General features: G+C 37.9%; 1 protein-coding gene across 1 annotated transcript; it reads left to right on the plus strand.

Annotated features, from left to right (window-relative positions):
* The first annotated feature begins 14,125 nt into the window (after nt 1-14,125).
* Nucleotides 14,126-26,581, plus strand: LOC116734514 (transforming growth factor beta-3 proprotein-like). The gene is made up of 7 exons (XM_032585966.1): nt 14,126-14,869; nt 21,230-21,390; nt 21,944-22,073; nt 22,181-22,288; nt 22,500-22,665; nt 22,750-22,903; nt 23,562-26,581. Exons 1-7 carry the CDS (start codon nt 14,524-14,526, stop codon nt 23,718-23,720), a joined length of 1,224 nt encoding a protein of 407 aa, XP_032441857.1. The 5' UTR covers nt 14,126-14,523; the 3' UTR covers nt 23,721-26,581.
* Nucleotides 26,582-26,650: the final 69 nt, after the last annotated feature.

The following is a 26,650-nucleotide window of genomic DNA, read 5'->3' on the forward strand; positions in this document are numbered from 1 at the left end:
TTTTCCCTCTCACTATTTTCCTAAAATTTAAAGAGGAACACTGTGTGAAAACTGTCACCAGGTGAAGTGAAGCCTAGCCTGTTTACAATTCAGTGTTCTCATGCTGTTGAAGAAACCTCTTCTCCTTCAGAAATATTGCAACATTAGCCTATATTCTCAAAAATTACATTAGACTCACTCTACTGTGCAATTGACTGAGTTAAAAACTCAAGTTAAATTAATATTTTTCTTCTTTTCCATTGTTTTCTATGGGGTTTCTTCAGTGCCAGTATAATCATCAAATTATTTACACCATCCAGTCGCCATCTCTGTCTGCTCTCTGCATTCTCCTCCTTAGTCACATTCAATTAGCCATCCCATAAACACTTTTTCTCATCAGACTACCCATAATCTACCCATCACATCTTGATTTAGTGAACAAATCACACTCGGCTTGTTTCTCTTTTTTTCCCCCAGACTCTTCCTGTCCTGCCGTCCACTCTCCCTCAGTCTCCTTAACTCTGTCCAGAGTTTCTACGGTGACAGTCTCCGCCAGGGCTCCTCATTGGACGTGGCAGCCGGCAATTTGCATGCCAGACTATTTCTCTTCATCATTGGGCCTCTTTCTCGCGCTCTCGTTCAGCGTGCCTTGCTCTCTCCTTCCCTATGCTGGAAGAATAGAGAATAACTCAGCAACTGACGGCAGACAGCATGCACGTCCTTGTCCTACAAGGTTACGAATCCATTTCATCTGTGCAAGAGGGGAGTGAATTAAAATAAATGATGGCCGGACATTTATTGCATTCTGGGGGTGAAGGAGGGATTGGGGTGGAGAGAGGCACAAGTTGTGGAGTAATACATGTGCCTCATATTGAGGCAGGCTGGCTGAAAGTTTGATATTCGAGTGGGACACAACGATGGAATGAAGACAAAATGTAGACAGGACAATTAATCACGCCTGAGATAAGTTTTAATTTGCAGTTGAAACAGTTCTGTCCAGACCAGGTTTTAACATAAACTCTAGGCGTCAAAATGGTTGATCACATCTCAGTTAGCCCACACTATTCTTAGAATATGTCTAATTAAATTCAAACTATTCAGACATCTGCTCTTTGTTTTTTGAAAAATATTTTTATATCCCAATTGTTATCTGTGTCTGATATCACCAGGAAAACTTTCTATTAAAAAATTTCAGTGATTGCTTATCGTCGCTCTATAGATTCAATTTCTAAATGTTCAATGTGATCTTTTTCTTGTTGAAACTAGAAATGTACGAAGATATTCTCTTGAAACTCAGACGCTGCTTTATTGATGTGTTCAATAAAGAAAGCTAGAGATAGTTTGACACAAAGGAAGGGAGGAAAGAAGATGTGCAACAGCTGGACAGATTCTCAGTTTGTCTCCTGTTTAATTTTTCTACCGAGGTTCACAATAAGATCATGACTCATTTTACTGTAAAATATTTAACTAAAGTGATGTGAGTTTAGGGTAAAATAATTGTAAATGATTGTCACTGATTCAAAGTTAACTAGAAGAATGTCAGATTTTAGTAAAGCATAGTGAACTATTTATTTACTTTGCTTTGAGGTCTAACTACGGTCACGTGAAATATGCTGGGTCGTTCACATTAGAATTTAGGAGTTCAAATTCCCTTCCGAATGTTTGAGTCTAGCCCTGAAAGACAGAAACAAACTATGAACTTTAACTCTATAGCACTCAGCCTTGTGAAACAATGCTGAAGTACAGAAGAATAAGACAAAGCAGACAAAAACCCATCCAATTTCCATTCAATATTCACATTTAATTTGCCTGTCTTGGTTTTCACACAATGAAATCTGTACTTTTTTCATTTGCACACATTTCTTTCTTTTCAAAAATATATTTTTTTGCAAGAAAACAGATATTTTGATATCTATGATAAATGATAACCGATAAAAATAGTGTTTCGAGAGAAATGCTTGCACAGCTCTAAGCTGCACCAAGGTTCAGTCTCCATGTTCCAAAAATACCTCTCCAGACCAAAAAGATCCCTTGCAATGTGACTTTTTTCCCCCTCCTCTAGACTAAAAAGGTATTGATATGTCTGCCTCTCGACACCGCCGCGTCTCTCTCCGGACACCGAGGCTAAATGCTGACTGCTGCTCCCTGCACAACTTTCCTGGACCTCCTCCAGGACACTCTATTGTAATACAGTTATTTTTAGACAAGCCGACGCAAATAAATATTTATAGCTGTTTGCAGGTCAGAGGTCTCAGTGTACCGCTTACTGGCCGGCAGTGAATAAACTGCAGTATTTAACTATGTAAGCATAAATATGGGGTCGATAAACCGCTGGAAGAATAAACTGCTCTGACCTGAGGTATTTCAAGCTTGGCAGGTGCCCAAGAAACAGACAAAAAAAAACCCACATTAAATATAATTTAGGAAGCAAATTAATATGTTGGGCAACCGTACTGTGAAAAAGTATTTCTCCCTTTGCTGATTACATTGGTCGTTGCTTTTGGTCTCACTTGAAAACTACAGATCGTCTAGCTAATTTTGATACCAGACACAGAAAGACATGGAAAGCGCCGAGGGTCACACTTGCATCAACTCAGATCAGTTTTTGTGATTAAACCATACAAATACTAACCTTTTTACCACCAGCCATCAAGAAGAACAAAATAGAAACAACATGGTGAAAAACTGTCTGAACAGTTGAGTTTGTCTCATGTATGCAAGGAAAAATATTGTGGCCTATACTGCCATCATATGACAAGCAATATGCAGCATCAAATGTGGGAGGGTCGGTGCTGTGCTACTGTATGCTCTGTATAATTCCTTGCAAAACACACACACGCACATTTAGAAATATAAATATGTTTATTGTTTTTTCTAGGCGTCCAGGTTCAAGTTGATCAGAAGGAGGCTGGGATTTTTATGTAAAAATACAAAAATAAATCTTTCTCTTTCTCTGTCTTTGCTGTGAGAACACCGCGTGTAAAAATCAAACCTGAGACTCGCATCATCTGCAAAATACCCAAACCTGCTGCAGCTGCTCTGTTTGTGTCTCTGTTATTCATCATGCAAGAGACGGGTGTCAGAGTCCACAAGCAGACGGACAGTACGGAGAATACAAAGGAGTGGATTTTAATTTCTGAAAGTAATGGTGTAAACCTCAGTGTCTAGGACTACATGGAGCCATAATGGATCAAGTTGTACAGGAACATTTTGTCCTTTGCCTTTCTTAGCTTTTCACAGCGTCTCGGTAAGGAAACAAAACAATCTGGGGGGTGATCCAGTCAATTCTTCAAAGCTATGTCCACATCTGCTGTCCCAGTAAATCGTCTGGGACATTAAGTAGTCTTACTTGCTTCAACTTTGGGGCATTTCGACCTTCCCACCCAACGTCCCACTCTGCCAGAAGAGGCCGACCAAATACTCAAGCAACTCAAACTCTTGTCATCATCCCTCATCAGCGTCTTGGTAGCTGAGGACGACAGATCAGCGGCAGCGCCAACATACATCCAGCGGTCTCTGATATGTCAGCGAGTGTTTATGGGACATGCAGCCCAGCTTGCTTCACCTTGACCCCCGCAGACTCATCTCTAGCGCCAACGCTCTTCTTCGTTTTGAGCTCTCTAATCTGACCTCGTCATCCCGGGTCCTTCTGGCCTCGCCTCTGACGGCTGAGTTATTACCATAATTACCCAGGAGGCATTGCAGGGAACAGCCACACGGCAGAGGCCGTCCATGTTTAACAGAATATTTGGGTGTTTTATCGGCTTTAACTCAGCCCCCGGGGCAGGTGAGAGGGGGTCTGGATGATAAGAAAACCGCTCATGTGGGAAATGAAGGGGACCGTTTTACAGACAGAACCAAGAACAGGATGAATTATACTGTTAATGCAGCAGTGGGCAGTTTGTCATAGATTCTTTAAGACATGGTGTAAATATCCTCATATATACACCGAAGAACACAGACTTTGATCTAAAGGAACAAAATACTCAACATTTAAAAAGGAAATTGAGATGTTTGGCTTTGCAAACTGTCCTGTTTCCAAATAAAGCAGCAGGTGAACACATCAATTGAATCTGAAAATTACAATACTGTAAAATGAAAATGTTTTTTTAATACTATACAAGGTAACTGGTTATCAAATTAAAATAGCAATGCATTAAGAATTGCATTTGGAAAGAAGCTCAATGGTGTAAAAAAACTAATGCATATTGTAAACAGCTGCCTTTCCTTTGAAAATCAAAAGCAAAACTTTATCACCACTTATGGATCGTTTAGAGTGATCAAATTAAACCTTTCTTATAACTCGTGGTAAACATTTCTGTCAGTAATAAAATACCACTAAACATGGGGTTGGCAGCATCATGCTGTGGGGATACTAGTCTTCAGTAGGGACAGAGAATCTGATCACAGCTCATGGGAAATTGATATAAATAAATAAATCCTGAAGGAAAATCTGTAAGAGGCTGTAAACCTCTTTGGGTCACAACAGAGAGTCACCTTCCAACCAATAAGAATGTTAATTACTTTCATAAGCTACTATAAAGCAAATAATCTTGCTGTGTGTTAAACAGATAAACTCATCTCTGTTTTTAGCATATCATCAAGCTTAACCGAGAAAGTAACAGTGAACAACTTCAGTTTACCTTAAATTGAGTAGATTAAATATTCAACTAATAGTTTTTCTCTAAAAGCTCCCTCTGAACCACGTCTATATTGCAAGGTCTATGGAGCCAGGAGGCCATGCATATTCATACAGTTAGAATAAAAAGCTCAGCTCATCCTGCCATACAGAGAGCACAGAGGTCACTGGCCACAGGCCAGCAATGCACAGGGAGTCGGAGATTATGTACAGTAAGCACACTTCTGCCTGTGTGTTTGTGGCTAAAAGCAGCAGTTAAATCCGCAGTCTGATGAAAGAAAAACACACACATTCACACACCCCTTCACCCAGTCACAAAGGTCAGGAAATTAGCATTAAAACATACAGCATTTAAACTTTCTAAGTCCATTATAGCCCCCCATCAAATGTGTCCAAGGTGGCACTTAGCCGTGTGTGTCCGTGTCTTATTATGCAGACCCATCTGTGTGGGGTCAAAGGTCATGGCCGGGCCTGGCAGGAGCTACAGGTGAGCAGATGAGAACAGTAGGGGCTCGGTTTAATTTAGCTAAGCACTACAGGACGCAGTGCGACGCCGTACCTGGGAAGGACATGTTGAACTTTTCACACTGCGCCTCCGACTCAACACTTCAAATCAGACATAAAGTGAGTAATGAAAACCAAGAACAAGCTCCTGACATTAAATCTGCATTTTTGTTTTAGTTACAGTGAAAGAAAGGAGAACCGATATGAAACAAAAATCTTCATATATTCAGAGATACTGTAATGTTATCTTTCCAATGCACATCCAAGGACACAATAGTCACAGACACACTGAGAGACAATGGCTGTCAGTACTGTAACCCATATGTGGACTTGATCTGGGTGTGTACTGGTGTGAGGGAGAAAATCCCTAATCTGGCATGGACCTGCTTCCTGTCTAGACTCGGTATGAGGAAGCTAATGCAAACCTGGCCTGTGCTGTAGAAAACAAACAGTATGTGTGTGTCTGTGAATTCATACAGGACTAATACCACAATATTGTGTTTTCTTATTCATGCCATGCACCTGCGCAAACCATGTGTTCTGGTAATCTGAACCAAACGACACACAATTCACTTTACATATAATTTGCATTTTTTCTTAAATTTCTTTTGAAGATTCTTTCTTTCGTCGATCTGATTTAGGGCTAGAGAATCGTCTCCTTAGCTAAATGTCAGCACTTATAATGCTACATAGAAATATATTAAGGAAAGTGAAGAGAGTTCAAATCTTTTTTCACTCTTTCCATCTCTCAACATCCAATTTCTTACATGTGCTATCCTCCTTATTCCTTGGCATTTTGATATATCTGAATGGTCTTGTGGATAAATCTGCTCATAAAAAGCTGCAAATCTTTGTCCAGAAAGCATAAAGTATCGCTGAAACCGAAGTTACATCATTGAAGATGATTTCAAAATGAGCTGAATCATTCCTGGAACACTGAAAGTCTGCGTCATCAATCATTCACGTAAGACCTGCAATTAGTTATCACAACAAGCAGCACAGAGCAAGGCAAATGCCTCACATGATGCACCAATTTGAAAATGCCAAGTGTGTAAAGGTTTTGACAGAAGTTTTCTGGAGTGTGAATCAACATGCTGGCCGTCTACTGTTTCATATTCATGCAAAGGCCCAATGACACCTTGTCCTTTGTTTTCCAAAAGCCCTTAACTCAGCATATTGCCACCTCCTTTAGACCTAGATGTAAAGTGAACAGTCTTCACCCCTCTGACATCGAATTGGCACAATATGCCATCTTATGGAAGCAAGCCATCCACGCTATTTTTTTTATCACATAAGCAATGAAGCAGCCACTGTGTAAACCAAATTGAAACCACTCAAAAATAATAATGAGAAAATATTTCTAGAAGAAACAAAACAAGGTGTGTAAAGTTTTGTAGAAATATTATTTCAGTATATTTTTAAAAAAAGAAATATCTAATTAAATCAGAATAAAAGTGTATGCATGTACTTCAGGGTGCAGAGAAATAAGAACTGTAATGTAGCCTTGTTTTATTTTCAATCATTTTGATATTTTGCACAGTTTCTGTTACTAATAAGTATTTTTACTTCCTTTAAAACACTGCCTGGTCATTCAGTGTCACAAGCTGACATGTTTATAAATCCTGCATGAAATGGGATGTGTAATTCTTGTTTGCAACACTGTTTTTATAGATTCAGCTTTAAACAACATTATGTTGTTTGGTAGCTGTGTTTAGAAATCCTGCTTGAAATAGGATGTGCAACTCCTGTTTGTAATAAACTCATAGTGCTGTTCTTTTATTGTTTCCAGCTTTGTCTTGGAATTTGTTTAAAAAACTAGTTTGAAATCAGTTTAAAATTTGTGATCACTTATAAAAATACAAATTCACAATAAGAAAATTATGACAATACGCTTCTAATCACTTAGTAAGAGTTCACCAATTTTTCTTGTGACACAAAAAAATATTTTAAAGATTTATGTTTAAAGATTATGCAGTTTTAACTGTGCCAAGGGAAATAAATATGTTTTTTTTTTCGTTTGAATCGTAGAAAATAAAACCAGGTCTATTGGTCCTCTGTTGTAAGCTACTAATCATTATGTACTTTTTCAAAATTCAAATAACACACTTAAAAAAGAAAATGCCAACTGAAAAATAGCCATACAGTGAACCTTATTATTTGAAAATGAGAAGATATTTAAATAAATTGGTAATAACACTGGAGGCCGAGTTTTTGGACCTCACTCTGTGTTCAAGAACGCTTCTCAGGGATAAACTGAAAGTGGTCTGCCCACTAGTGGACAAAATCAAAAAAGCAAATCAGTCAATCAAAAAGAAAGCTATATTATTTTTAACTCAACTTTGAGAAAATAAATATGTAGGTAGCTCCCCATTTTATTTTTACCCTGGAAAATGTACATACAATTACTTGAATTAAACCGAGGTATTTGTTTCTGCTAGGAAATGAGACAGGCATGTCTCAGAAAGAAAAATATAAAACCCTAAGAAGAGTAGAATTTTTAAGGATGATTTTAGTTGGTTTTAATAATACAATACAAAATTATCAAATAATTGCATTAAAATATTTTACACCTTTCCCAATAAGCACTATAAAATTATTTGTTGGCATTACAATCAAACCCTTATAAAACCCGTCTTTTGTGGGTTTCATTTGGTGCTTTGATGATTTGTCTTTGTCGACGATCTCTCAGTAGCCTGAAAGACCTTCCTGCCATCACCCTAATCTTCAGCGCTGTTCTCTATTAGAGTCAAGTCGGCACACTGGCTGGATTGTTCCCAAGACGATGATAGTAATTCCAGTCAGAAGAAACACATTGGTAAAATTAGACCAGGGGCAACATATCTGTGTGCTTAGCTGGAGCTTTCAAATAGCTATTAAAATGGTAAAATAGCTAATACATGCAATCATATTCTTTGACATATTTACTTTAAATTATATTTAACATTACAAATTAAGCCAAGCACAAATTCTTAATTTCTGACAAGGCAATGCCCCAAACAAAACTCAGAACTTAAGACAAAAGATGTAATTAGAAAAATACATTTTGTATCTTTGCAAAAAATATAAATAGCTTTTTTATTTTGTACTGTTATTTTACTTATTGAATAACTAAATCGTTTTGAGATGTCTAAGACTAGCAGAATGTCTTAGATGACAGTATGAGTTAAGGTCCAAAGATATAAAAATTAAGACACAACAAGAGAGAGTCACAAACCTGTGCTGAATATAAATGACCTCACTTTAAGTCATCGTCTAGCCGGCGTGGTATTCCTATCCTTGTTTTCATGTATCAGGACAACTGATGACTAACACAGATGTTGGACCAATCAAATGCTTCATTGAAGTTATGTGCCTATGACATATACACATCATTGTCTCCTCTGGTGTGGGTTTTAGGGGTCTCCTGTTAGCATTCTTACTCAGATACGTCCCCTGTATGACTCATTGATTTGTTTCCCCCAGACAAGGCGGGCTTACTGTGCCGGTCTGTCAGGGTGCTGCGGAAAGGGAAATCTGGCAGGAAGCTGCTTAGTATTTGGGGTTTGTCTGACTCTGTCTAGCCAGTCTTCAGTCATTTGAGTGTGTGTTTTCTTTTTGACTTCTTTAAGCTCTACTCTTCACCAAAATTTGAACTCCTCCTTTAACTATGTTAGATTTTTGTATGGAGACGTACATGCTATTTGAAAAAATGAAATAAGTATGGCTTGAATCAAATTAAGGAACTGGTGTTAAGCATGTAGTTTTGGGCCAAGATTAGAAACATTTGGCAGACATTTTGTTGAGGTCAATTTCTACATCTGCCGTTAACATCTCTGACAAACATAATCAGCAGAAAACTGACCTACATTTCCCTCTGTGCGGCTACCAGCATGTGTTTTTTGTTTTCAGCCCTCGGTCTAAAGCAGCATTCCTTTTCCGTGTGTATTGCCAGACAGAGAGAGATTGCCGGAGAGTGACTCACTAAAACCTGACCCAGCAGTGAGGTAATCACTGGTCGACGCTTGGAGTAAAAGTGAACTTAGCTGGTGATGTCTGGGATCGCGTCTAGGAATCCCCACAGGGACGGGAATGTTGGACTGATGGAAGATGTTGCTTGGAACCTTGGCTCCTGCTGAACGGAGAGGTTTTCCTCTTCCATTCATTTGGTTGTAATTCTCGTGATGATACGTACGCGGCCTCCCTGCTCAGAACCATGACAGAATCTCTCCACATGGGTACGTCCAGAATGATTTATTTGAATCGATAAGTCCAGATAAGAACGACAGGTGGAAGAATTTAGAAGAACAGGGATGCTGATCGTTATGTTAAAATTGTTTAAATATTAGGTGACCTATATATTTCTATAGATTTTTCACATTGCATGCAGTTCATAGCTTTGGCTAAAATGAGGACAATATATACTGGTTTTAGTACATTTAATGTAAGTCCTGGGAGTGTTTATGAAGTAGGCTTTCCTCAATGATTGCAGATGTTATGAACTGGTATGCAGCATCACCTGGTGGCTTAATGGAGAACTGCCAAAAAAACACAGAAAGCTTTCAGGTCAAGCGACCCAGAAAGCCTTTGCCAGTGTCATATAATGTTACAAATCTTAATTCACCTGCTCCTTTTTAGGGGTTTACCATACTTGAACAACTCTGTCATCTTACTCTAGCGTTTACATCCTTCTGTGTTACACCAACCTTCATCCTACTTTCATGAGCTGTATCAGGTCTGCAGTTCAGCAGAAGCCATGTAAGAGACACAGAAAACATGTGAGAAAAGATGTTCTAGTCAGATGGACTCGTAGGGCGACATGCAAAAGGTTATACATATTGGATCTTCACCATAATACATGGTGGTGGCATCAACATGGTGTGGGTGTAATCCAAACTACTGCTCCCTGATCATCACTTCTCTTCATAATTAAACCTCATTAATGCTTTCAAATGAAAAGTTCATTACCTTCTCTTCTACACATCTCTACATCTGCAGCAGTGTGTCACTTCTTCCCATCTACATATCATTTCTGCCTTAATGATGGTCTGCATTTCCAGATTCATTTATAGTACTCAATTTAACAGCTTCTCGAAGTCCCCCTTGCATCATCACAATATGCTCTCCTCACTTGTTGACAAATTTCTATATCTTTAATCACTCAACCCTGTTGCACATCTATTAACCTTCATCCGTACCTACTTGATAGAATATTTTTTCTTCTTCTCTAAAAAGCTTTTTCTTTGTCTTTGCCATAATCCTAAACTCATACTACTCACATCAAATTTGTCCTTATATATTAATTTCAATTAAATCACATATTTAAATATTACAGATTTGCCTTAAAAAACACAAACAAAAGCATCCTCTGGAACAATAATCTCAATATATAATATAACATATTGCAAGTTTAGGAAGGAAACAATTAAAACAGAATGTTCCAAATGGCCAGAATAAAAGTGATTTGAAACTTTTCCAAATATTCAGGGCATCAGAGTGTGCATGGACGGCTGTGGGAGAGTGGCTGACAGAAACCAGAGGCCTTGGTGCTGCTCCTAAAATAGCTTCACAATGGCCATGAAGACATCTCCTTCCCTCTTCTTTTTCTGGATTGTACAAACACTCATTTCAGTCCATTTTAGGTTTTGGATATGAATGAAGACATCTCAGCCAGAACTTAAAGTGGTAAAGTGAGAAACCATGGACAACTGCGACAAATGTGTCCAAGCTAAATGATATGTATGAGTTTTATTACTGACTAAAAGCTGCCACGTGTGTTTACCTGCTCGAGTGCCACAAGGGAGTTCTGTCACTATATAATTACAGCAGCTCGATGAACTTCTCTCCCAAGTTTGTTTGCAGTGACTCAAAATACGAAACAAATTATAGATCAAGATATGACTATATTGCACATTTTCGAAAAGAAAAAGGGGAATCAGGCTGTGAGACTTAAAGAGCCTTGATCAACTCCTTCACGTTTCGTCTCTCTAAAACCACAAAATTAATTCGGTTTTACCAGAGGTTAATATGATGGGCTATAGAAAGTAGAGCAAAGCTGTTAAAATAGAAAGGAAACAATACACCGTTCATTAAAAAAAAAAAAAATCTAAAAAATGCGGATCAGAATTTGTATTTTTTTCCTTTAACTAATTCTTCCCAGAACCACATTTTACAACAAGTCTTTTGCCACCTATTTCTACACTAACTTTCCAAGAGTGTATTTGTGCCCATTCTTCTAAAAAATAAATAATAATAAAAAAACCATCTCAAGCTCAGTCAAATGGGATCAGGAACATCTGTGAACAGCGGTTTTCACGTCTTGGCACAGATTCTCATTTGGATTATTTGGGTTTGGGCTTTGACTAAACCCAAAGTAGACTTCGATTTAAACCAGGCTCTGACTGTATGATTAAGGTTTTTGTTGTAAGTCTTTTCCTGCCCCTAAAAGGTTTTCTTCCAGGATTGCCTTTTACTTAGCTCCATCTTTAGCCTCATAAACTTTTCTTCTCTTTCCCAGCAGAATAAAAACACAAAACCCGGCATGATGCTATTATGCCCGTCTTTCACTGTGGGAATGTTGTGCTCTTTCCTCCACACGTAACCCACATATTCTATTTAATATTGGTTTAATCTGGTCAGAGTACCTTGATTCACATGTTAGCTGTGTTGCCTACATGTTTTGAGGCATAATTCAAACTTGTCATAGTATTTTTGGCCTTCATCTTGCCTCCTCCACAATGGGCATCTTGGCTGCTTCTTTGGTCAAATCTCTTCTTGACCAGCCTATCAGTTTAGGCAGATTGTTATACATTGATATATTTTTAACTGTTTTGGGATGATAGATTGACTATTGCGCTGTGAAAATTAAATAACCTGAGATATTTCTTTCTAGTCCAACTCTGCTTTAAACTTCAAAGATCTTCACAGAACTGTGTGCTGCTTCTATTAAGTCTAAAGTAAAGAGGGCTAAACACAAATGCAAGCCACACTTTTCAGATTTTTTGTTTAAAAAAAAAAAAACCTTATTAAAACCATGTATTATATTCCTACAACTTTGTGTTGGTCACTTAAAATCCCAGTAGTATAGGTTAAGGTTTGTGGTTATAATGTGGAACTGGTTCAAAGCACTGGTTGTATGTAGAAATGTGAATTTTCTTATTTCTTATCAACTCAAGTTGAGAAAATATATAATTGTCCTAAAAACGGTGTAAACACACATTAATATATTTGGAAAACCAGCCAAATAAAACGCAGAGCTTTGTATACCACGCACCTATGTACCAGGAAAATGCAAACCAAATGTTTGCCATATAAAGATTGAACATCGTATGAAATCATTCCTGGTATGCAAACTGCCAGGCAAAAGCAACATAGTAAAATGTTAGATCCCATGTCTGGGTACGGGGCCTCCAGAGCCTGCGACAGTCTGACCTTAAATAGTTTTGAAAAATGTGGATATGCCTTAAGAAGAGAGATAAAGCTGATGAAGGAGGAAAAAGATAAAATAACTCAGACGGCTGCAAACAAACCGTCAAACATTAGGACAGAAAAAAAAATGACATTTGTGTGGAAGGTGGCTGCAGAGGGCATGGGAAAAATCCGTGCTAGCAGCAAGGAATCATTGATTCTATTGAGTGAAAATCCGAATGTGTTGGCATGATGTCTGTAATACAAGATCTCCATCAAACAACTCGATTTTGTTTAGTACTGCTTGGCACCATGTAATTGCAGAAGAAGTAGACTAGGAATGAAGCAAGCTGTCTTTGTGAGATTTTGTGAACTTCATGACTTTTTTACCAATGGAAATAGGCTAAAAAGCTTAACTGAAAAGACAACTGGAATATCTTAATCCCACTACTCTGAATATTTCAGGTATTTTTTTGTACTTTTCTCAGCTTTGAGAAGATTCAGCTTTGAATCTTATTGTTATCTTCTGCCTACAGGAAGATATACAACAAGAGACAAGGGACCATTTTTAATCAAGAAGAATGAATCAAGATGGTTCTTTAAGAGTTACACAACTCGTCCTATGTAATATAAAAGTTATATATAACATATAAGTTATATAGGACAACTGTGGTCAAACTGCAAGTGGGATTCTTTAGGTATTTTTAGATGTTATCATTTTATATGAATGTCTTTATTTAATTTGTGATGTATATACTAAAAAACAGCAAATTCAACTGAAACATGCTGGAAAAATATATTTTGCTTAGAAATTAACCTTACTGCCTTATGTAAATAGTCAATACACACTTACAGCCTATTTTAACAGGTGTACCTTGGCCAGTCAATTGACTTACTTTCTGACCTGTCTGAGTACAGTGAACACATTTCCATATTTAACCAACCTGTCTGGGTTATTGTTTTGAAACCTTGGAGAGCTACTGAATAAAAATTGCAGTACATTTAATACCTAATATACACAGAAATGTTCTGAAATAAATAAATTTAGTAAAAATTAAATATTTTCTATATCAACATCAAATGTAAAATCTTGTCAAGAACAAAGAAAAGAAAAGAAGAATGTGAGGTATGTGGTTATGTTAAAAAATGTTTGCCTCAAATTAACAATTCAATATCTTTAAAGAAAATGGTTTCCTTTCCTCTTTTACTTTTGCCAAGTTGAATGAAGTAATCAAACGTGGGTATATGTTTGTTCAGTAGAGGGCGCACTACCAGGGAGTTTAACCCACACAATATTACAAGAAGACAATAAGAATACATATTGTCACAATCCTCCATTATCATGTAGCATCATCATATCGTCACATAAGGCGCACCAAAGTGATTCCTAAGACCAGATCTGGGTTGCAGTCTGCGCCATGTTAAGCTTAAACTTCAAGCAAGCATTCCTTCCAAATGAGTCTGTTTTACAGCACCGGGGAACAAAAGAGCAATTTATGTCTCTCTCTCTCTCTATTTTTTTTTTAAACAAAATTATTTAGTATTTCAGGCTCAGTGAGTATGGCAGTGGGCCCCTGTTGTGATTTGTGCGCTCCCGGGTGTCTGCGGTCCCTCCTCCATCAAACGTCAGAAAGCAGCGGCAGCCTATAAAGCTCGTATGAAGCCATATCAGCAGCTCGAAGTCGCATATACCTCGTTAACGTGACAGCCTGCGGTCAGCCTGCACGGAGAATAAAACTTGATGCTCCGAAATAAACGACGCGAGACAAACCGCTCTAGGAGGACCAGGAGGACTGATGGACTGAACAGAAGAATACAGAAAGAAAGTCTTAATAGAAATTTGAATCGGATGAATAAATAATGGGCGAACTTAAATTCGGCTTTGCACAAAGAGGAGTTAGTCCACAAGTTAGTTTTTAAGCTGGAAAAGAAAAGAAGCTGATTTAAAAGGTAGAGGCAGTTCTCTCTGTGAGCCGTCACATTTCAGCTCCAAGAGCGAAACAAATGCGGACAGAAAGATGCATCTGGGCAAAGCTCTACTGTTCGTTCTCCTCCTCAACTGCGCGACTCCGAGCTCGCCCCTGTCCACTTGTGCCACCGTGGACATCGACCATGTGAAGAGGAAGCGGGTCGAGGCGATCCGGGGTCAGATCCTCAGCAAACTTCGGCTGTCGAGCCCTCCGCACTCCCTGGGACCGAGCAAGGTACCCTATCAGATCCAGGCGTTATATAACAGCACGAAGGAGCTTCTGGAGCAGCTGGGCAGGGATCGGAAGCAGAGCTGCGGCCAGGACAACACAGAGACGGAGTACATCGCCAAAGAGATATACAAAATCAACATGGTGTACGGAACGCCAGACAACAGTAAGTTCTTCCCTTTTCAAAACTTTCTCATTGTCTCCATAGTGCGTAATTACGCACCACATGAAGGTCAATTTGTACTTCATTCACAAATATGTCGATTGTACTACGTTGTATCAATAAAATCGTACGGCATTTAAAAGGTAGCTTATTGCTTTTAAAAATGAACTAGATATGAAGACAGGCCATACTTAGTGATATATTTAAAGCGTTTATTTCTGCTGATAACTAAAGATCACAACTAACGAAAACTCTGCATTCAGGTTCTTAAAATTTGATAGGGGCATCGGAAATCTTGTAGATAAATGATGCTGTGGCCTATATAATCCTGGATAATAGCGCTGACTTTACAAGTGTTCAAAAGGACATTGCTGAAGAAGCAGGCTGTTCACAGAATGTAGGAGCCAAGCAAAAAGGTTGAGTGGAAGGAAAACGTGTGCAAGTGCAATAAGGATAAAAGATAAAGTAAAGTAGATTTGATAGTTGGCTGGACTCAGTCTTCTAAAATCCACCAAGACAGACATGTGCAGGACTTCGGCTAAATGTCCTGCATTAGTTGTGTTAAACCACTCCTGATCCAGAGACAACAACCTCACTCTTGTATCTAGGACAAAAAGAAAAAGAAAAAGAACTGAATTGTTGTTCAGTAGTATGAAGTCAATTTTGCATTTGAATGGAATTTACAGGGCCCAGAGTCTGGAGAGAGCACAAAGAGGCACAAAATCGAAGTTGCTTGGATCAGAGATCAGCATGACGTTTCCACAGCTTTGTCATCTGCTGATGTTGGTTTACTGAGTTTTAACGAGTACAAAGTCAGAGCAGCCACAAACTTTTAGAGTGCTTCATTATTCCCACTGCTGATAAACTGTGTGAAGATGATTTCATATTCTAGCAGGAGTTGACACTCTGCCCAGAGAACCAAAAACTTGTTAGATGAAACTGGGCAGCCAGTAAACACAGATGGTCTAACATAGATTCTTTAAGGGATATTGCTAAGAGAAAGAGAAAGATACTACAGAAATGCAGATGAGTTGACTATCAAAGTGATATCAGCAGAGCCACAGAATGGTCGCCTCCATCGATGCTGCATGGCTGCAGTAACTGATGTTGAAGGAAGGAGCATTGAGTGCATCTACTGTCTAGTACGCAGACATTTTTTAAAATAGGGTGAGATTAATAAGGTAAAAATGTAATAATAACTCATTTTTTAAGGGTTTTGTTTGACATTCTTATTTTTTTGGAGAAAATTAATTTTGAGTTTCCATTAGTATTTAGCCATAATCACATCTTGAAAAGAAATACAATAATAAATCTACAAGATAAATGAGGTTCATTCTTTGAATTACATTAATGAAATAGAGAGTCTTTCGAAGTCAGGCTGCAAAATATTAGAAATTATTGTGATGGAGAAAACATCGGTAAATATTGTAAGTATATCAGTGGCAATATAAGCTGTTTTCTGCTTTTACATTTTACGTTTTTGGTTCGGTTATCTGCCTCTGGTGAGATCATCTCCTGTTGAACCGGTTGAATACAACATTGGCAAATAAATCGGAAGTTCAAAATACTTCTATTGGTCAACAGTTATTGAACTCCAAACTGTTCTTTTGTGAAGTAATTATTGCACACATTGATATTATGATGATGATGATGATGATGATGATGGTATTTTGGATGACATTCTAATCTATAGAGAGATACCTTAATATATTTTGCTAATTTTATACAAAATAAAAATAGATCAAATAAAATATTAAATATTTAAGAACTAGTTCATTGGAAACTTTTTTAATCCTAAAGTTTTACAGTACCTTCATAATTAACACAAAGCCAAACTAATCAGAAATTTAAGATGAGCAAATAGAAATGAACAATTTTCTGCGAGCACACTTCAGACTTCATACTTTCACACAGCAAAGAAACATTTTCCTACATAATGAAGATCTTAAAGCTGCTTTCCAAATTTTCTGTAGATTCATCTCAATTACAGTCATTGAGTTTTTCAACTTGTTTTGCGATTTAATTGTAAAATGGTGATAATTGAAAATGAAATCTACCCAAATCAAGCTGTGATACCTGATTATTTCTGTATGCAAAAATATGGCATAAAGAAACTTATCAGCTTGTAAACTTGTATTTATCTTGTTTCTTTTGATGTTTTTTTTAATAGAAATACTTGTTTTTAAATGGAAATCAAATGTCAAAATATATGTCAAAGTCCCTCTGTTGCCATAATGTTTACTGATGCCAGCTGATCAGCTTTGTTCTTGTGCCTCTTTTGATGTCATCAAGCAGAATTGGCACATTTTTCCTTCAGCGTTCTTTAAAAAAAATTTTTTTTTAGAAATCTTGAAGTAGAAATCCACACTCAGCTGTGTTTTTTTTTTTCTGTTAGCACTCATTTATTGGTGGGAAAATGCACCACTGGACATTATATTTAAAAACTGAAGTGGGAGCTTGGAAAGGAGAGGAAATGTGTTTTACTCCTGTGCTGTCCCACCTGTTTTAACTCTGAACCAGGAAGGTCAATCCCCTCCTTTACTCTCTTTTCCCTCTTGTTTTTCCCCCCTCTGTGGATCATGTTCCACCTCCCAGATGTTACCATTTCCTTTCCAGTCAGGGCCAAATGAGAGGGACATCTGCCTCGGCGGATGGGGATGCCTTCAGGGGAAGGGAAAGTTAACAGAGGTGGACAGGAAGGGTTGGAAGATAGAGGGGACCCTCCTCGTTAGCTTTGAGAGAGGGATCCCGCTCTCGGCGAAGTCCTCATATTCACAGACGCGATGGTGTTGAGGTGGTGCTCCGAACGAGCCCGCTGTGTCTTGGCCTGATAATTACACACACAGGTGGTCTGTGAGGGTGAGATCACCTCACTGTTAAGGTTTAGCTATGCTAAACTGAGAGTGAAACAGAACTTTCAACATGAATTCCTCCATTATGCCTCCAATTTGTTGCCAATTTACCACTAAGTATGGTTTTGGGTGCTCTGTTTATAATGAGCTTTACTTTGGATGGGACCAATTTGTTAAAATAATCAGAAAAGGCTGTTTAGGCTCATATTCTTCTTACTCCACATATTTTATGCCAAACTTATATAGTTACCAGCATTTTTTTCTTTATAGAATAAACGGCATGGAAATGGAAAACTTGTGGAGAGAGGGACACGTGTCTGTGGTAAGACTGAGAGAGTAGAATAGGATAATAAATGCTGAAGAGAGCCTCACGGTCCAGAGCAAAGCCAAACTTATTGCATCACTGTGCTTTTGAAATCAACAGGTTTCCTGAAGTTTAATTTCCCCTCTGTAATGTTCTGGTTCGAATCTTTCAAAAGTGATTTGGACCAAAAACACCAAACAGTGGAGTCCTGCTCTCAGAACCTTAGATTAGCTTCAGGTAAATTTATATTAATGTTAACAAGTGAGAAGTAGAGCTTATTTTACAGCTGGAAAAAAAGAGGCAAAAAGAAGATTTAATTTAAGTTTCATCAGTATTCATATGTGAACTTCTCTTCTGTCACTTATGCATAGGCTTCTTACTATACACTGTACCAGATAGTAACAAGGTGTAGTTGCCACTTCTGGTACAGCTGCCATTAGTTAAATTCATTAGTTTGCCTCTCTTTGGTATTTTAAATTTTATTTTCTATGTTTTCATCCTCCTGCATGGGAGCAAAATGAACTTGGATGCTCCTGCAGCCCTGTTTGTCACAGCTCCAATTCTTTTGAACTTTTTAATCAATTCTCTGAGTGGAGGAGTAGCTAATTTCTTGTAGCCGTTTCCTGACTTGAAGAGGTCGACACACACCTGCTTTACTTGTTTGTTCTCTTGTCCTACAGAAATAACTGTCTGTGTCAGATCAGGTCAAAGAGAAACAAAACATTTATGGATTACAAATTGAAAGCTTTCCAAGTTCCAGATAGATGTAAAATGTCCATGTTTTCATTTACTAAGAAATTGTTTATTTGAACAATAAGGAGCCAACAAGTGTCGTTTTTGATGTAGGCCACAGGGTAGATGGCCAGAACGGCATTAGAAACCTTAGAAGGCATGTTGCACAAGAACCATGTGGAAAACAAATACCTGTTGTTTTCCACAACAAGTATTGTGTTTTAAAAACTTGAACAAGTTTTAAAAATACCTATTCAAGTATTTTTAAAACTTGAATAAGTTTTTAAAATAATTTTAAGGTCATGGGGAGTTAGTAACTCCTTATGTCGGGTGAACTCTCTCTGTATTTGCTGTTACGGATATGGAAATCAGGCCTTGTTTGCTGTCAAACACACTGTGTCCACATGGTGTGAGGTTCCAGTTATCATGTGATGTCTTCTGTTCTGTTTTTTCAGTTTTCACAAATTGGGAAAGTTTGTGTGGTTGTTTATATCATGGATGCGAATGAGAAAGCGGTAAAAATATAGTGCTATAGAAACACAGCATGGGTAATGTGGAGCTGCGGGGCCCCACAAGTAAGGGCTCGATCGCTCAGGGTGCTATTTTGCTGTCAGCCTAAATTTGCGCTTTTTGATATATTTTCAGATTTCTGGAATAGGGTGATAAGATGCATAATGAGCAATCTAAATAAATACCTGACGAATAATTGATTAACCTATCACGTTGGTGAAATCAGGCTTTGTTTAAAAAAGTATGTGCATTTGTTGTTTAACTAATGCATGCTATAGCATTATTTACTGCCACTCTTTCAGTTTTTGTTTATAGGTATGAACATATCTTTGTTTTGAAGTCAAACTGTTGTGATTTTGTGGCTTTACACAGATCGTGCGCCTCATTTACAGGCTATAGTCCTCGATAAAGTCGTACTAGGTTCCATTCCCAACCCCCGGGCCCTTGCTGTATTCCCCCCCTCTGCACATGTCCTGTCTAGTGAATTAAAGATTCACTAGACAATCAATAAAAGATTCTGATGGGGAAAAAATATTTTAGAAAACCCTATTTACAGATGCATAGAAAATAGTTTGTTTTTTAAAGACTTTTCCCATTACATGCATGCAGATGCTGTCAGTTACAACACCAAGCTTTCAGATGTACCTGTCCTAGCTTATATCCATCTTTGTCATGTGAATCACTAATCAAATTCTTTTCAAGACATCAAGATATTCAAATAATATTGAAGCAGTTCCCTTAAACTAAATAGAAACAAATTCAAATCTGGTCCACTGAACTTTTTTTTCCCCCTAATTATAACATTAAAAAAAACCCCCCAAAAAACACGGTAACTGAAGTTGGTACAAAAGAGCACATTTCATCACTGCACAAGCTGGTCAGCAAATGACAGGAAAGATTTCCATCTTGGGGGTTTATGTGCACGATAGATCTGGTATATGTCAGTGCCTGGCATTAGGGAAGTCATCGCGATAACAAAAGCTTCAGCTCCAACAGCTTATCAACAGAACTGAGTATAGCAAGGCCTTTGATACACAGATACCATTGAGATGAAGTCATATGACAGTTAAAAATCTTGGCATTTTACTATCAATCTTATCACTTTCTCCAAATATAGACAGAATCTGTTGGAGAACCAGTGAGGAATTTTGATATCAGAGGCAGCAGCCAACCCCATTCACTGTGTGCTGGAAAAAAAAAAACTGCCAGCCTTTTGTATGTTGCAATGTGAGGACTGAGTTTTGGTCATATGTTCATATAGGACTCTATATAAAAGGACAGCTTTGATCACATTTATTCCCGTTCCGATAAAGATGTGAAAAAAAGCCAGATTTCACTGCAGTAGCTTCATTTCATGTGAAATATTTTAGTGTGACTGCTTTTATTCGGTTTGATAAAAATACTCATTAGGAATAATTCCTTTTGACAAAATGCCAGTGATACATTTAGTGATAATTTGGAAGTACAGCCCAATTTTGTCAAATGGACAGCACACAGAGGAAAGAATCTATAAACATTGCTACCGGCACAATCTCACCACATTATCCAGAGTTGTGATCCTCTGCTGACTTTTTCATTAGCTCACCCTGGTGGTTCTCTAAAATCATAGCAGCGTCTCGTCAGCAGAAATCACTCAAATGTCTATCGCTGAGGCTAATAGTTCAATGATGCTGCATTGTTTTTGGGAAAATTAAATATTGAAATGTTAAGAAACTAGAATTGTTGGGTTTTTTAGAATTACTTTATGACTTTTGCTTGTATTTGCAATGTTTGAAGTTAATAATTACTTTCTGTAGCCCCTATCTTGATATTTTTTACATTAAGTCACACCTCCCCCTACCCCCTCACTATTCAGTTAGAAACTATTATTGTGAAAAATCATATAGTTTTCTATGAATACCTCACTGAGTTCCAGCATGTTTTCTTTTGCCTAAAAGCCATGTTTTATCTGTTTTTCCTCACCAGATAATCTCCCCTGCCCTAAAAGCCTGACTTCTAAAGTTTTCCGCTTCAATGTCTCTGAAATGGAAAGGAACTCAACCAACCTGTTCAGAGCAGAGTTTCGAGCCCTGAGGGTGCCAAACCCCAAAGCCATGAGGAGTGAGCAGCGGATTGAACTCTACCAGGTGCGTAAAGGTAGCGTTTCTTTGTCCTTCTACCAATATCAAACGCAGAACCTTAAGTCATAGATCTTTCTTTATATAGCTGCTTTTTATTTTACAAAAAGTTCCACATTTTCAGTCTGTCATGAACATTTATTAAAATCCCTTAAGCTCTGAGATATTTCTTTCTCCAGCTGGAATAACATCCCTAAGTTCTGCTCCATAACAGAGAGGCCGAAATTAACAACCTTCTGCTGCATTTTCACTAGATACTCAGGGGAATTTGAAATGATATAAATCTCCCCGTCCCATGACCAAAGCTGGATTCAATAATAAAACCTCAACTCTTTACAGAGCCTTGCAACACTATACCAAAAACCTAAACTTTTACCTATTTTGTCACATTACAACCACATCCTTTACTTTATGTGATGAATTTTGGATTTGATACAAAAGACGAACGCAAAATAGTGCAAAATTGCAGTTGATTGAAAATACATTGCAAATTGTGGCATGCATTTGTTGACAACCTCTGAGCAAGCAAATTTAAAATTATAACTGTACCACTGTTTTGCAGATTATGAGACTAAACGAGCACATTAGGAAGCAGCGTTTCATTGCCGCTAAAAATGTGCAGACCAGAGGCTCTCCTGAGTGGGTCACCTTCGATGTGACAGAAACTGTACGAGAGTGGCTGATAAACAAAGGTGGGGTTAACATTATCTGAAAGATTTTAAAATAAGACATCATTAATCACTTCTGCTGACATTAAAATCTTTTTACTGCTCTCCCTTTCCTGATTGTTTGGCATTAGGATCTAATCTAGGTTTGGAAATCAGTGTGCATTGTCCCTGCCATACCTTCAATTCAAACGGTGACATCATCGACAATGAAAAGGAAGTTCTGGAGGTGAAGTTTAGAGGTGGGTTTCCTCAGTTATGTTGCAACTCGTTTAAGTGATTTAGTGAATGTTTGGTCAAAACTTCTTGTATCTCCGTCGTGTGAAAGAATAGCAGAAAAAACATTCAGACACTTTTCAAATCGGATGCAACGATTGATGAAAATCATGACAGAAGATGCTGTGATGGTTAATAGCTGGTGATAGAGAAGCTGGATCCTGTCATGTGGTTTAGGTGTTGATGGAGATGAGGAGCAGAGTCGCTTGGATCTGGACAACCTGAAAAAAAGTAAGCAGCAACACCCTCCTCACCTCATCCTCATGATGATCCCACCCCACCGCATGGACACCCACTCCTCTCGCCGACGCAAAAGAGCGCTGGACACAAACTACTGCTTCTCGTAAGCTTTCGTTCAGCGACAGGAGTGAATTGCTTGTGAGATTAAACTTTACGCAACTGCACTAGATGTTCTTGTGCTCCGCAGAAACACAGAGGAGAGCTGCTGCGTTCGCCGGCTCCACATAGATTTCCGCCGTGATCTGGACTGGAAGTGGATCCATGAGCCCAGCGGCTACGATGCCAACTACTGCTCCGGGCCCTGCCCTTACCTGAGGAGCTCCGACACAACACATAGCTCGGTGAGAAGGCCTATGTAGCAAAAATTATTAACTCCAAACCAATGTGGTCAACCTCATCAAGAACCTGTTCTAGTTTAACTCTCCCATTTACATATGTTGATCATTTAGTTGTCAAAGAGTAAAATGTGTGCAAGATTTTGAGAGAAACTTTGTCCAATAAGACTACATATTTAGTTTCAGCCACTATTATAGCATTTGGAGGGCTCCACACGCTGTCCGGGAAAAAAATAGCTTTTCAAACCAATACTAGTGCATATTTTTTCTATTTTCCGTGTATGGATAAGTGTGGAAAAGGAACACAAGGGTATGGAAATATTTTAAAATATATCCTTCTATGGTCTGGTAATTGAATTGACAAAGGTACATGATACACTAAAATTAGATGTGCTGTGATACATCATTTTGTTCTAGGGCAGAAATGCACAAGAAAGTTATGCAATTATTTAGTATTATAGTATAAGAATGAATATGCAAATATTTTGGTTATTGCAGTAGTTGCAGACATTCCTGTCACATTGTCCAAGTGTTTCTCTGCTGTGAATTAACCCAAATCGTTCCCAGATTCTTTCAATTATACACAAGTATAACAGACTAAACAGAAGACATTAAAAACGTGTGTGAATGAGAGTTTTTACATCCAGGCTTTGCTTCCCAACAGCTGCTGAGCCTGTACAACACTCTGAATCCAGAGGCCTCCGCCGCCCCCTGTTGCGTTCCTCAGGACCTGGAGCCCCTCACTATACTCTACTACTCTGGACGGACCCCTAAGGTGGAGCAGCTCTCCAACATGATTGTCAAGTCTTGCAAATGTAGCTGAGAGGACACGAAAGACTGATTGAGGAGAAGGGATTTCATTAGGTACAGAAGAAGAAAACCTCGTAGACTGAGCTGTGATGAATACTTAAACTGATCCCGTGGCTTTTCTCTGTTCTGAACAAAAACTATTTTTCTTCTTGTTCCTTGTTAATTTTGCTGTTACAGAGACTCTTCCGAAAGGCAAGTTATTTTTAAAACCTGACCCGAATTTAACCCCAGATGAATAAAATTTATTTTATGGTCTATTTTCAACTTCAAAAGTCAGATAGTCCGCGGAGTTACAATCTCTACATTGTCAGCAGTGCAGCTTTATATTTCTGTCCTAAATTTTAAATCTGCTCCCCTGAGTGGTCGGATTTCTTTCTGGCTGGGAATTTTGTTTAAACTTTCCTTAAGTTCCCTTCTCTGTAGACAGTGGGCATTATCTTCAAACACAAAAGGAGAAAGGACAGACTCACTGCTGTATCCAAAGCCATAGCTGTGGTCTGGGGAAAGGAGAGCTGAGTGAGAATGCCTGTTGCATTTGCAATGGAAAGGCAATGAACAAAGAAATTGAGCCAAGGTTTTCTCTTTTGGCCAGCCAGCAGCGGTGGCCCTTTTATTTTCTGTGCATCTATTAGAGCGGATGGACAGGAAAGAAGAAAAGGGGACCTGAATTGCAGGGAAGGATTGTGTTGGAAACTAGCCACGGGTGCGCTGCCATTCACTGGATGTTTTCATTCCTAACAGGTTCAAATTATTATTATTTTTTTTCTCCTCGAACATCAAAGAATTTACTGGAAGAGAGCAAGTGTTATGCAATGAGCTTTTATGAGATTTCTTTTACATTAATAGCAGATTTTGTCTGTTATGTAACTTGTCATATAGTGATTGTTTCACTAACAGAAGGGAACTGACGCGTGTCGTCATTATCCACAATGAAAGCCATTTTATTCTGTACTATACCTAGGATACTGTTACATTGTAATTTAGAAATAATGTCCAACTTTTGTATCTGTATGTATTAGACTAGCTTAACCTGATGTTTGTGCCCCAGTGTGTGTCTGGCTGATGTTGTTTAAAGGTGGGAGTTCACAGAGTCAAATCCTGGCACTTTCGTTGCGGCAACACAAGAAAGTGTAAGTATGCAGCTCAGAAAGTGCGAGGTGTAAAAATAAAAACAGAGGCCACAAAAATTTGTCCTCAGTTTAACTTTTTCTCCGGGATGATTGACAATGTTATCGGCATTCATATGAGGCAGATGTCGTGTTCAGCTTTCGAAACAGGAAATCAGAAACAAAATGACACAACAGAAGCAAAACCAGGGTTTAAAGCATTTCTACGAACCACAACATCCAACTACAATACTTAATAAAGATAATTCAGAAGCATGAACACATGTCTAGAGATGCCCAAGAGTTTTTGGGACCAATTTCTGAGATCTCAAAACTAGGACTGACAAACTTTAAAAGATCTCTGAAAGAATTTACAATTTTTCTGTTCCTACAATAAAATGTTTACAGTAAAATTAAAAAAGAGCTGTCTGTCCCTGTATTTCCGAAACTCTACTAATACTGTTGACCCTTCCCATTTGTAAAGGTGTCTATCAAAAGATGCATCATCTGTCAAGCTGAAATTATTGATTCCTAAATTTTTTTGTCTACTTGAAAACCTAAATGTGCAGTAAATTATAAGAAATTTATTTTTAATTTACTTCGTAGTGGGGAAAAATACTGTGTCAATCTTAATAATTGAGAGGAAAATCCTTTTATTGTAGTCATTCATCAGTTTATTGTAGCTCCACAGAAAAGTTTGTTTTGCGATCATTAATTATTCACAATAGGAACAGAGATGACACACTGTGTGTGACAGAGAGCAGTAACTGCTTCACAGCTCATCTGTTAAACGGTGTTACTGTTACTTTAAATCAAGCACAAAATATTTAGAGAAATTGCATTTTTTAGCATCTTATGTTAGTAATTACCACAGTTAACATTGGTAGATGTATTTATTGTAAGTATTTCCTATAGGGATAGTAGAACGTTGACTTTAACTCTAGATTCTCAAAAGATTGCAGCCTACAATAGATGCGTGTAGAAAAAAAAATTTTTTAGGAATATCCAGATGCTTTGTGCTAAACCAATGTCCAAACTCCAGTTTATTTATAAAGCACGTTTAAAACAGAATAGACAGTTTGCACAAAGTGCTATACATACAAAGGTAAGGTAGATAAAACATCATTTTGGAAGACCTCAATATAACTGAAATTAGCTTTTACTTGTGTCATTATTATTGCGACCTGTTAATGTTTAGGTATGGTGCATTCACTGACAAGAAAACACATTTTAATTTCCAAACGTTTTTCTGGTTACTTTGTAGATGGTCTAAGCAATTGTTAAACAGTTATAATGTTTTTTGAAACATTGTTTACTTTTCTCACTTTACAGGAAGGTGAAATTTAGGATTCAACAATGGTTTAACAGTTTAAGTTCAATAACCTTTCCAACTGTATGTCCTTTAACTAGATTTCCGTTCACAAACAAAAGAAGCACAGTTCACATCAACATGTGCCATTCAAATGGTTACAAAAGCTAATTTCTACTTTTATTTCTGCAGCTGGACGATTGCTGAGCTAGTGTGTGATTTGAAACCTTACTGCTTTCAGTTTGCTTTTTTTCTTTTCTTCTTTTCTGCTGATCTATTAAAAAAAAAACCTCACCTGTCACATTTCACACCAGTCTCAGGACAATGAGGACTGTTATGAAAACATTGCCGTTTCTGTTTGTTTTAGAGCAGAGTGAAGCCTTAGTGGAAGAATATGGCACAGAAAGGAAAAAAATCTTAATCTGATCGCAGCAATACATAAAGTTCATTTTCCTCTCAGAGTCAGGTGAACGTGTCTGAATCCTTGTCCCCATCAGCACCATCTGTCCTTTATTATGTTTTTCAACC

This window comes from Xiphophorus hellerii, chromosome 15 (assembly GCF_003331165.1).
Source record: "Xiphophorus hellerii strain 12219 chromosome 15, Xiphophorus_hellerii-4.1, whole genome shotgun sequence".
Lineage (NCBI taxonomy): Eukaryota > Metazoa > Chordata > Actinopteri > Cyprinodontiformes > Poeciliidae > Xiphophorus > Xiphophorus hellerii.

Excerpts from the sequence above, each read along its gene's own strand:
- LOC116734514 (XM_032585966.1), top strand. The coding sequence starts at position 14,524 with ATGCATCTGGGCAAAGCTCTACTGTTCGTTCTCCTCCTCAACTGCGCG. Across the intron at positions 21,391-21,943 it reads AGCGGATTGAACTCTACCAG|ATTATGAGACTAAACGAGCA; the intron begins GTGCGTAAAGGT and ends ACTGTTTTGCAG. Across the intron at positions 22,666-22,749 it reads GACACAAACTACTGCTTCTC|AAACACAGAGGAGAGCTGCT; the intron begins GTAAGCTTTCGT and ends TGTGCTCCGCAG.